The sequence below is a fragment of the Arctopsyche grandis genome, chromosome 13 (assembly GCF_051622035.1).
Source record: "Arctopsyche grandis isolate Sample6627 chromosome 13, ASM5162203v2, whole genome shotgun sequence".
NCBI classification, from domain to species: Eukaryota; Metazoa; Arthropoda; class Insecta; order Trichoptera; family Hydropsychidae; genus Arctopsyche; species Arctopsyche grandis.
Genome location: NC_135367.1, coordinates 23,532,811 through 23,545,092, shown reverse-complemented (window position 1 = coordinate 23,545,092; position 12,282 = coordinate 23,532,811). Strand labels below are relative to the sequence as shown.

Here is a 12,282-nt window from a genome sequence, read left to right as displayed (position 1 = left end):
AATAAAATTATTACTCAATGATATTAAAGTATTATTTAAATCAATAATAATAATAATAAATCACGTTTGTATTCCTTTCGATTGTCTTCATTTAAAACTTTTCGATTTTCCTTGATACAGTTTTTAAACTTCAAATTCGTCATTTTACAAATCAAATTCGTCAGTTTACAAATCAAATTTGTCATTTTACAAATCGAATTCGTCGTTTTACAAAACAAATTCGTCATGTTGCAAATCAAATAAAGCAATTAATTTTATTATACATAGAGAACTTCATAGAGAATATTATTCTGCGCGCGCACATTAATACGGGAGGAAAAGCCTGTTCCTCTTGCTCCTGTTGTATCCTGCTCGCGCAAATTAAGTAAGTATGTACCCTTTTTTTTTGATCTTTCGACTTAAGATCTTTCGATTTTCGATCTTTGCCTTCTGATGATTTGAATAAAACTAAAAATTAATTGAAGTACTTGATTTATAATCATCAAAAATGATCAATCAATAATTAACCTACAGTTAATTAACAGAATATTATTGATTAAATTGAATTTTATTGCAATAATAGCTTAACGAAACCAATACCGGTATCTACCGGTACTGCCGATAGTGATGCAACAATTTCAAATATTTAATTGTGACAAATTTTGGTATTTTTGGAATCCTTAGAACCTATACATAAACATAGACAATATGATAGTAATAAGAAAAACTTCAATTTGGGCATTTTTTTTTAATATTTCATAACAATTGGTATTCAAGAATAATAATAATATTAAGATAACAATTCATTATTTTTATTTTTTTAGGAAATATTTAAAATTTGAATTATTAATATTATTTGATCAAATTAATTATTAAACATTTAATAATTAATTTGATCAAATAATTACAAACTCTGGTCTGTATGAGACCTAATGCAAAGATCGTACGATGTAAATATGTTATTTTTTTTTAAATTTTGATACAATAATATGAAAAAATAAGTTAATTATATAGTCATCAATATTGAGATATGAGAGAGTTGAAAATGAAAATCAGATTATAACGAATTATTTCGGGAATAAAATCATCAGATATAGAAAAACTTTCAGTCAAACCATCCCTGGCTCATATTCTCTAAAATTACATGTATATATATGGTGTCAAATATATAAAAATTTACAATACAAACATAAAATTACATAAAAGGTTGCTAGTACAAAAAATTTTGAGATATAAAGTAAAACTATATTTTTATAATAATAAATAAAATCTAGGTTTGTATTTTTTTTATTGAAAACTCGTTTGAAATACGTGTACTTTGCATGGAATTGAATAAAATTAAATCGTCGAAGCGTGTATAGGTACAATTATGTACATTTGACGCGTGACTGTAATTTGTTTCGAATGCGTTTGCTTGCGCACAAATGGGTACGTTTGCGAGGCACAATAAGAACGTTATTAATTATTTTTTGCCATAAATTATTTATGTATGTTTATGCCTAAGCGTCTTTCTCTGTCTCTCTCTCTCGTTGTGTGTAAATAACGATTGATTTTCTTTTACATTTGCGAGACAAAAGGAATTTTCAATGACAAGTACGGCGATGAAACGTTGAAAGCATTCTAAGAAGCTTACCTAGCGCAAAGCTTTAAACCACCGCATCTCAAAGTACCCGAGTATAAGTACATACACGTACAGATTTTAAGCATTTTACTCTTCTACCTCAATTTATTATATATGTACATAGACAAATAAAATTGTTTTCTAAAAAATTGTATTAATATTTTCGTCTTGAAATGACTGCTTTATATCCCAAAGCCGATCGAGTTGAAAAGTCCGATTTCAATTTGAGTTCTTCCATTGTTAGATCGGAATGAAATTCGAAATTTCTAATCAGATGTACGCCCACTGTTCTCAACATGTCCATTGCGAAGCGTTGTCCTAAAACAATAAAAAAATCGGATGTGACCAACCCACGACTTTATCTATGTATGTATTTGAGGAATAAAAGAAGGATAAAAATAAAAATTCGATAATTAAACATACAAAGACGTTCACACATACTGGCTATAAGAGCGTTTTTGATACAAATTGAGCGCAAATGTAAGGAATCTTACACAAGATAAAAATTCTACTTTCGGTTGTCGGATTTTGTTCAAATCACTATAAATATTATACACATTAAATATCAAAAAGATAAAATTAAATTAAAATAATGAAATATTGTTTAAAAAATAATCACAACTTCCGGTTTACGAATTCAGACCAAAAACTATAACGTTTATATATAATATAATATGTACATACATACATATATTGTGGTATATTTACATATTATTCATCAATCAATCGCCTCTGTACAGGTTTTTGATCAAAATTCGACTTTCGGTATTACCGGTAGTCTATTTTGTACTACCTGTAGTACCGAAATATAATAGTTTTAATAAAATCACTATAAATATTATACACATTAAATATCAAGAAGATGAAATTAATTCAAAAGGGCAAAATAAAATAATGAAATATTGGTTAAAAAATAATCACAACTTCCGGTTTACGAATTCTGACCGAATGCTTATCAACGTTCATAAATTATACAAATATAAATTTTCAGCTTGATACGTTCAGGGGTGTGGAAAAAATTGTGTGGTCAAACCATTTTTGAGTTTTGAATATTTTTGAGAGGAAAAAATCCTACTTCCGGTTGACGGGTGCTCACCAAGTTTTATGTATAACTTAAATTGCAAGATATGGAATTTCGATTCAATAAATCAAAAGATTTCTGAGAAAAACATAAAAATCCTTGATTCTCTAGAGTAAAAGTAAAATTTTTTTACCTTTTTAAGAGGAAAAATCCCACTCCCGGTTTATTAAATTTATTGATACACAGACACACCCACACACATTTTTTCTAGATTATGAAAACTTGATCAGTGATTGAATCTTTGAATTTTTGTATAATCGAAAAAAAATCATCTATTATTAACCACGTACATATTAATAAAAATAAAACTGTTGAAAATTCATATAATTTTCGATGATTATTGAATCAAAATCCAATATACCTATACAACTGTGTTGCCCAAGACTGAAGGGAACGTATGCAAAATTTGGACGGTTTTTTGCGTTTTCGGTTGAAAATCGCTCTGGCATGAATTTGTCTGGATTTTGCCAATATTCAGGGTTTCTATGCACTATGAAGTACGATAGGATCAGGTGAGTTCCGGCTGGTATGGTTATGTCTCCTGAAATAAAGGAATTGAATTATATGTAAATAATGTTTAGAAATTTCCATGGAAATATACATACAATATGAATAGTCTTCGATTGATACGTACTCGTTTTGAGTTTGAATTCTTTTTTGACGTATCTGGTGACGACTGGTCCTGTTGGAAAAAATCGCATCAATTCTTTAAAGCACATTTCTAAATATGGCAAATGGCACAAGTGTTCCGTTTCGACTTTGGCTTCCATGTCGTATTTGTAGAATTCTTTGATTTCGTTCCAAAGTTTGTCTTGACAATTTTTATGCATGCCCAATATCATCATGAAGAATCCGATTACGGAATATGTTGTATCCATTGCCTAAAATATAATAATAAATTTAACTAAAGTTACACAAGTTAAGGCTTTCATCATCATCATCTAAAGCCATTCGCCTTCCACTGCTGGATGAAGGCCTCTCCAACACTCGTCTCTGTTTTGCGCAACTCTCATCCATCTCATCCCACATATTTTCCTAATTTCATCCACCCATTTTCCATGCGGTCTTCCTTTTACCTTTTTGTATTCTCTCGGGTACCATTCTAGCACTTCTTTTGTCCACCTTTCGTCCATTCTTCTAGCTACGTGGCCCACCTATTGCCCTTTCAATCTCTTTACTCTATCCACTATATCCCCAACCCTTGTCATAATTCTCACCAACGTATTCCGTTTACTGTCTTTCCGTTGTATGCCAAGCATACAACGTTCCATACTTATTGGCATTGGATTCTGTGTAAAAATTTGGCGCTCAATGTCCAAGTTTCACATCCATACGTTATCACTGGCAAAACACATTTATCGAAGATCTTTTTCTTCAGGCAAAGGGGCATTTTTGATTTAAAAACTGCAATCATTCGTCCAAATTCATCCCATCCTAATTTCATACGGATCTTTATTTCTTCTAACTAAAGGTTTTTATACACATATAAATAAGTGTGTAACTTTATTATCGATTATTTTTAATAAAGTTCTTGATCTGTTTCATAGATGTCTCCAAGTGCAAATTTTTCCATTCAGAAAAAAAATCGATTTTTTACCAACAATTTGCGATTTTGTCAAGAGAGGTCCCAAAAATTAATTAATTAAATTTATATAAAAAAATAATAATACCGGATTATAAATATTATCAAATTCGTCTAAAATTTCTTGCTCCTCAATTTGTCCGTTAATCATCGCATCACATAGAGTTTCAAAAACTGTACGATTTTTCTGCAAATTCTCCTGGATTTCGCCTGAAGTGAACGAAAACAATATGTATGTAACAATCAAACGTAAAAAGTTTTAGCGATAAAAGCTTCCATCAATAATAAGCTATACTTGGATCGAAATTTTCATCTTGCTTCTTTTGTGTGTATTTTCTAATTTTTTCTTTGATCAAAGTGTGAAATACTTTCCTATATTCTTTCAGATATATGTCTTGAATTTTAAAATTTTGACTCAATCTGTATGTAAAGTCCCACTCTTGCCAAAATTTTGTCATCCTATCGTGTATCAACTCTGTGATACTGAAAAAAAAATTGTCGAATTAATCATTAAATACATACATACAAATATACACTACAAAAGAGAATCAACATTGAAGACATACTCATTGGTGAAACTTAATACATGATCTTTATCTCCTTTATAAAACATCATCTCTACTTCAAATAATCCCTCTAAAATTGACATGGATTAATATCTCAATTATAATCAATATTTCAAATAATGTATGCAAATTCTACCTGCGAATACGTCTCCTGAACATCTCTTGCAATATTGAATTACATCGGTAAGCTTGCCAGTGTCGCAAAATTTCATCAGACTTTTTACTAAATTTTTAGCATGCTTATCATTTATGTGTTGATATGAATTTAGAGCTCTCCTATTGAAAGCTGGATTTACAATTTGTCGATGCTTTTTCCATAACGGTCCTTATTAAGTAGTTATTGTTGTTAAAGTGATTATTCCGAACGCAATTAGTATTTATAGTACTTTATGAGTTACCTGTAGTAGAAAGTATTCCTGAGCCAATACAAGGCTTCATCAAGTCGTATCGTTTGTCTCTCCTTAAATTGTCTTTCAGTGTATGTATTACCTGTCAATTAAATACATATTATATATGATAAAATTTTAATTGAATTAAATTGAATGTATGTAGAATGACTTGCTTCTAAATCGTCTGGCTCTGAAATCAAAATGAGTAAATCTAGTCCTCCCCAAATCCGATACGGGCCTGGATATCTTTTACTCATATTGTATAGACGTTCGACAAGTTCTAAAAAAAACAAATTTAAGCATATGAAGTATATATTTATGTACTTTTATTTTCATCAAAGTTTTGTCCGGTATAAATATCAATAAATTTTTGGGTTTAAAAACTCATTCAACTCATTTGCATACCGTGACCATTTCCAAACGCTCCAATTTGTATCGCATTACCCAACAATGGTATTGCCAAAGGACCTGGTAATTTCGATGAAGCATAATAAAACTTCCTTCTAGTCCACAACCAATATAACCAAGAAGCGAGCAAAACTGCTAGTAATACTTTTGGTACTTCAGAGTATTTGGTGTCAAATATTTCCATGTTCTACAATTATTCCATTTAATTATTCGGATACTTTCAGATTTTTTAATATAAATACTATGAACATACATACCTTTGATCTCTTATGTATTCGACTAGAAAGCTATAGCTTTGAGGACTTACTGAATTGGTTTCTACTTATTATTGTGTCACAATAGAAGCAGGTTATTGTTGTACATACAAATGCATTTATATGTGCTAATTGCCGGGAACTAATTATTTGGTCGGTTAAAACTAATTAGAATGATCAGTTAAAAATTATGATTAGTGATCAGTTAAATAATATAAATGATCAGTAAATATTAATTTTTCAAATAGTAAATAGCATTTTTTCGATCAGTAATTAATTAAATAAGTGATCAGATAAATGATAAGTTAAATAAATTATAATTTTTGACAGTTAGATGATAGTGCGTCGCCCATCTTAAATCTAAGCAGTCAACACCTATTTATTTAAGGGTCAGGTTAGGTTAGATTAAGTTAGGGTTGGCCCTATTCATTTAAGATTAGTTTTTTAGGGTCGGCATTTATTAAAAAAAAAAACATATCTTAGCAGCCAACACTTATTTATTTAAGGGTCAGGTTAGGTTAAGTTAGGGTTGGCCCGATTCATTTAAGATTAGGTTGTTAGGGTTGGTATTTATTAATTTAACAGACACGCGAGAACTGACACTATTGAGTTATTTTTAATGAAATAGGTATTAATAAAAAGTATATTCATTATTAGTGTATGTGTATGAATTTCTTACACAAACAAATCAATTGAATTAAAAACCAATGATTTTATTTACAATGAAGAAATTATTAAACGTCAATTTATTTGATGATTTTCTTTAATAAAATTAGAGACTCTAATTGACGCATTCCATAATACTATTAATTTAAATAAAACTAATAAAAACCTTTTACTACGACTCCACGACTCAAAGTCTACATCCTTGTTAATAACATTTAGCTCCCGTGCACACATACATATACATATATTAAAATATAATTTATTTGCACATTTCAAATTTTATTTACAAACATTTGTATCAAATTGAAAAATTATATCATGTTTTTTTTTGCACATACTCAATTATCTCTATTTCTTTTTTTGATAGTAACATGATATCCTATGACACTTCTGACTGAAACGTCAGCAACCAGTGGTATATCAGCATAATTCAAATCTGAATCAAATTCCAAATTCCGCAACAAGTATACAGCTACCACTTTAAGCATATTGTTCCGACTTTTGTAATGACGTGTGGCAAACAGTCTTATTAACTGATTGTCGATTGGCATTATTGACGAGTTGGCATTAGTGTCGGCCTAAGCGGAAATACGCGACGGTCGACAGAGAGTCACCGAGTAGACGGCGTACGGACAGCTTGTGTTCCGTACGCTCCGCTGGCCCACCACGTGCAAATTTTACATTTCAATAAACTACATCAAACCATTATCGAAGTCTTTTCCATGATGGTCACTTCGAACCGGACACCAGTAACCTAGGCCACAACACCAAACGGACAAACCAATAGGAAAAAACGTGGTCGAGAAAAAATGGATGTCAATTAAGAAATCGGTATCGTTCCTTTGTTACTATCCATACCTTTCCAATACTAATAACATGTTTGCTTCTATTTCAGCAATATATTGATTGATGTACAGAGGTACATGACCGCGTGATTGACGCAGAAAATATATAAATAAAAACATAACCTACAAAGACGCATGGGACACAGAGGTAATCCAAAATTATCGGAACGATCACATAAACATCGTAAAGGATATTCAAGTAAGTGAATGTATTCAATCTCAGGCAATCTGTTCAAAAGGCAATCATGTGGGTAGGTCAGTTTTAAAATATGTTTTAAAGTATAACAATTAATTAACGCGATTGTATAAAATAATATCGCGCTACGAAGGAATGTTTCATCGGTCGCATCGAATTTCGTATTAAAAGTGTAAAATCAGATGTAGTGTAAAATTAGCAAAGCACGTGGAGAATTATACTTGTAGCCCCAAAGTGGATTAAATCAAGTACATACCGGTATATTCATATCGGTAGATCTTTGTTTCTTAATGTGTGTAGAAACACCCTCCCCCCCCCCCCTTCCACGATAAATGTGGAATTATACTTGTAGCCCCAAAGTGGCTTAAACCAAGTACATACCGGTATATTCATATACCGGCAGATCTCTTTGTTTCTTAATGTGTGTAGAAACTTTCTCCCCCCTCCCCCCTCCACAATAAATGTGGAATTATACTTGTAGCCCCAAAGTGGCTTAAACCAAGTACATACCGGTATATTCATATCGGTAGATCTTTGTTTCTTAATGCGTGTAGAAACACCCTCCCCCCCCCCCCCTTCCACGATAAATGTGGAATTATACTTGTAGCCCCAAAGTGGCTTAAACCAAGTACATACCGGTATATTCATATCGGTAGATCTTTGTTTCTTAATGTGTGTAGAAACACCCTCCCCCCCCCCCCCTTCCACGATAAATGTGGAATTACACTTGTAGCCCCAAAGTGGATTAAATCAAGTACATACCGGCATATTCATACATCGGTAGATCTCTTTGTTTCATAATGTGTGATGAAACAGTGGTGATTTAAAATAAATCACAAGACTTGTAGCCCCAAAGTGGTTTAAATCAAGCACCCACCAATTTAGGGTTGTAATTTCTTCCAAAATATGTTGGATAGATTCTGGTGATAATAGTTAAAGTAGAATATTAAGATTCACGGTTAATCATTGAATATTATTACCTTATCTCTACGAATAGTTCAATTGACAGCTATAGTAGAGAACAACTGTATTTATGAGACGAAATAGTGCAACTTTCTGAAACAAATGTCAAGTGCTGAAAACGAGGAAATAGAAGCTTCGACTTCCAAGTCGCATAAAGGTCGAAATCCAACTAGGGACGTAGAACCTATTAGAGACAGGTCAAGCTCTAGAATACATCAGACTCGAAGTCAGACTCAATCGATAGAAATATTAGCGAAGGAAAATAAAGTAGAAGTTATAATGACGTCAATAGAATTAAGGTATTCAGGCGCGGTACAAAGACTAAAAGGAAAAATAGATAAATCCTCCGAATTAGATGAAGGACAGTATCAAACCATTAAAGAAGCATACGATTATGTCCGAAAACTCCATTACGAATATTTAGATAACCTTACAGACATACCGAAAGCGGCCAAAATAGACGAAGAGTACGATGCAATTACAATAACAGTTAAAAATCTTAAAGCAGCATTAGATTGCCAATCCTTTCAAGATAGTAAACTAAAGGTAGAGCAAGCAACAATTAAATTTGCTAGAGATAAGTTACCGACGTTAACCATTCCCACATTTCAGGGAGATCCATCTGAATGGCAATCGTTTCAACAAGCTTTTAAGAATATAATAGGAAACAAAACGGAATATTCGAATGTCACGAAATTGCAATATTTGCATCAATCCTTAATCGGTCCCGCTTTGGCAGCTGTATCAGGTTTAGATATTAGCTCAGACAATTACGAAATAGCTTGGAGTATTTTAGACAAGCAATATAATTTACCAAGACTTAATCTCAAAACTAGGATTAATTCACTTTGTGACTTAAAATTAATCACAAGAGAATCACATATCGAATTGAGAAATCTATTGAATCAGGTAACAGTGTGTATTAAAAACATTGAATCGTTGGGTTACGCGAGAGAAATTTTAGATCCATGGGTAACATGTTTAGTTCTAAGGAAATTACCTTTTAATATAGTAAGAGACTGGGAAATATCGCTGGTTAGCAGAGAAATGCCACCATATGAAAGTTTAGAGACATTCTTGCAGAATAGATGTAATGTATTACAATCTACTGCATCTGTAACTACGGTGAAGGAATTCCCTCATAGTCGTCAAAGAATCATGAGAACTCATGTCGCGAACAAAAACCCATCAAGTAAGGTAAACGCATGCGCATTCTGTCGAAATAATCATTTCATAGGCAAATGTGATAAATTCAAAGCAAAATCCAGTATGGAAAGAAATGAATTCGTTAAATCTAATAACATGTGTTTTAAATGTTTAAATTCATCGCATAAGATAACAAATTGCAAGTCTAACTATAATTGCTTAAGGTGCAAACAAAACCATCACACTTTGTTGCATCAGGACGATACATTTAGTTCCAATAATACGGGAAGGAAGTCAATTAATGCTCATTCTACTCATTTCTCTCAAAGGGAGATAATTTTACCGACGGTACAAGTAGACATTATAACGTCCAATGGAACGGTCGTTAAGGGTCGCACATTATTAGATTCCGGCTCACAAGTCAACTATGTTACCACATCTTTCGCTAAGAAGAATAACTTCAAATTAGAGAAAATCTCTCAAAAAATTGTAGGTATCGCTAATCAAGAAAGTAGCATTCGTCACATCACCAAGGTGACCATAAGGTCTTCAACCACTAATTACTCAACCAAAGTGTTGTGTTTGGTATTACCAGAAATTACTGGCGAAATTCCAACTGTGAAACTGGATCAACAGTTAATTTCAATACCAGCGGGAATCAAGTTATCAGATCCCCTTTGGAATAAACCGACGCCAATCGATTTCTTGCTCGGCGCCGAGATTTGCGTTCATGCTATGAAAGCAGGAACCATCCAGTTAGGAAAAGGTATGCCTATCTTAAAGGATACCGAATTCGGATGGACAATAGTTGGTCCATATCCCGAAGTAAATAATGCTCCAGGGAAGAGCCACATAGGCTTAAGTCAATTAGACAGTCACATTCAAAACTTTTGGATGATCGACCAGGTTCCTATGGTAAAACATCAATCTCTTGAGGAGAAAAGATGTGAGGAACATTTCCAAGCACACACATCACGAGATAAAAACGGTAGATTTTGTGTAGCTTTACCATATAAAAATTCCCCGGTAGTATTAGGAAGTTCATTGCACATTGCGGAGAAAAGACACAAAACTTTGGAAAGACGTTTTTTAGCCAATAATAATTTAAAAATGGAATACAATAAAGTTTTAGAAGAGTACATAAATTTAGGACATATGTCAGAGTGTGAACCTCCGGAGGCACATGAGGTTCATTGTTATTTACCTCATCACGTCGTGGTTAAGGAGTCTAGCCTTACCACTAAATATCGTGTAGTTTTTGATGCGTCCGCAAAGACAACGTCCAATATCTCACTAAATAATATTTTGATGGTGGGACCTAGTGTCCAATCAGATTTGTTAAGTTTACTACTCAACTTTCGACTCCATAAATACGTGATTACTGCGGATATTAAGCAGATGTACCGACAGATTCAAATAGCAGAGAAAAATAAAAATGTACAATTAAATCATAATTCGTTATGGTGGGACGGCCCTAGTTGGTTGAAATTAGATGAATCACGATGGCCTCGAAGACCTCCTGAGATCACAATAGATCTTCCAGAGAGAAGGGTAGTCACTAACGCTACCCTTGTGAGGGAAAATAATTAGATAGATAAATATTCTCATCTTCCAAGACTCCTTCGAGTTTTATCATATGTTCGTCGGCCACTAAGGAATAAACAATTAAACGTTAAAGAAAATAACGAACCGTCCGCTTTCGAATTAAAAGATGCTTTAAATAATTTGATAAGGTTATCGCAAATGGAATCATTTCCATTGGAATATCGTTTGCTGAGCAAGGGACATCCAATTCCCAGTAGCAGTAAATTAGCTAAATTGTCCCCTCTATTCCATGAGAATTTAATTTGTGTTGGAAGTAGACTTCCTCTGGGAACAACTCTATCAACGTCACCCATTATCTTGTCAAATAAGCATAAACTTACACACATGATTGTCCGAGATGCGCACTTGAAATATATTCACTTGGGTACTCAAGCCTTACTGTCGTTATTGCGGCAGACCTATTGGCCATTGGCCGGACATAATACTGTCAAAGGAGTGGTGCGTTCATGTGTCATTTGTTTCAGAAATAAACCACTGTCACACAATAGATTAATGGGATTGCTCCCGCTTGAACGTACCACTGCGAATTTTCCTTTCAGTCATGTGGGGATAGATTTCGCAGGACCTTTTCCTGTGAAGAGTGGTTGCAATAAGAATTCTAAGATAATTAAGGGTTACGTTTGTGTCTTTGTGTGTTTTTCCAGTAAGGCAGTTCACTTGGAACTTGTCGGAGACTTAACGAGTTCAAATTTCTTAAATTGTTTAAGAAGATTCGTAGCCAGACGTGGCAGGCCCAATACGATATATTCCGACAATGCTACTAATTTTGTCGGTGCAAGTCGTGAACTCGTTAATTTAGTAAAATTAATTTACGAACGTCCTCATGAGGAGAAGCTACTACGGTATGTAGCCTCCGAAGGGATTCGTTGGAAGTTTAACCCGCCAAGGGCGCCTCACATGGGAGGGCTGTGGGAAGCAGCGGTTAAATCCATGAAGATTCATTTAAACAAGGTGTTAAAGGCCACCACCTTAAATTTCGAA

The 12,282-nt window shown here is 33.2% G+C and overlaps 2 protein-coding genes across 2 annotated transcripts; both read right to left on the bottom strand.

Moving 5' to 3' along the window:
• Nucleotides 1-1,266: 1,266 nt before the first annotated feature.
• On the bottom strand, nucleotides 1,267-5,320 carry LOC143921761 (cytochrome P450 4d2-like). Its single transcript, XM_077445145.1, has 8 exons — nucleotides 5,228-5,320; nucleotides 4,966-5,154; nucleotides 4,830-4,899; nucleotides 4,559-4,746; nucleotides 4,352-4,473; nucleotides 3,316-3,562; nucleotides 3,043-3,222; nucleotides 1,267-1,918 (listed from the first exon to the last, which is right to left on the bottom strand). Exons 1-8 carry the CDS (start codon nucleotides 5,265-5,267, stop codon nucleotides 1,755-1,757), a joined length of 1,200 nt encoding a protein of 399 aa, XP_077301271.1. The 5' UTR covers nucleotides 5,268-5,320; the 3' UTR covers nucleotides 1,267-1,754.
• A 5-nt stretch (nucleotides 5,321-5,325) lies between these two features.
• On the bottom strand, nucleotides 5,326-5,827 carry LOC143921665 (putative cytochrome P450 313b1). The gene is made up of 2 exons (XM_077445019.1): nucleotides 5,624-5,827; nucleotides 5,326-5,498 (listed from the first exon to the last, which is right to left on the bottom strand). The coding sequence occupies exons 1-2, from the start codon at nucleotides 5,808-5,810 to the stop codon at nucleotides 5,326-5,328; spliced, it is 360 nt and encodes a 119-aa protein (XP_077301145.1). The 5' UTR covers nucleotides 5,811-5,827.
• Nucleotides 5,828-12,282: the final 6,455 nt, after the last annotated feature.

What these genes read in the sequence shown, in the direction of transcription:
- LOC143921761 (XM_077445145.1), bottom strand. Translation starts at nt 5,267, where the DNA reads ATGAAGCCTTGTATTGGCTCAGGAATACTTTCTACTACAG. An exon ending in TTCAGGAGACGTATTCGCAG is followed by an intron (nt 4,900 to 4,965) that starts GTAGAATTTGCA and finishes TGTCAATTTTAG; the next exon opens with AGGGATTATTTGAAGTAGAG. An exon ending in TGGGCAACACAGTTGTATAG is followed by an intron (nt 1,919 to 3,042) that starts GTATATTGGATT and finishes TTATTGTTTTAG; the next exon opens with GACAACGCTTCGCAATGGAC.
- LOC143921665 (XM_077445019.1), bottom strand. Translation starts at nt 5,810, where the DNA reads ATGGAAATATTTGACACCAAATACTCTGAAGTACCAAAAGTATTACTA. An exon ending in AGCGTTTGGAAATGGTCACG is followed by an intron (nt 5,499 to 5,623) that starts GTATGCAAATGA and finishes TGTTTTTTTTAG; the next exon opens with AACTTGTCGAACGTCTATAC.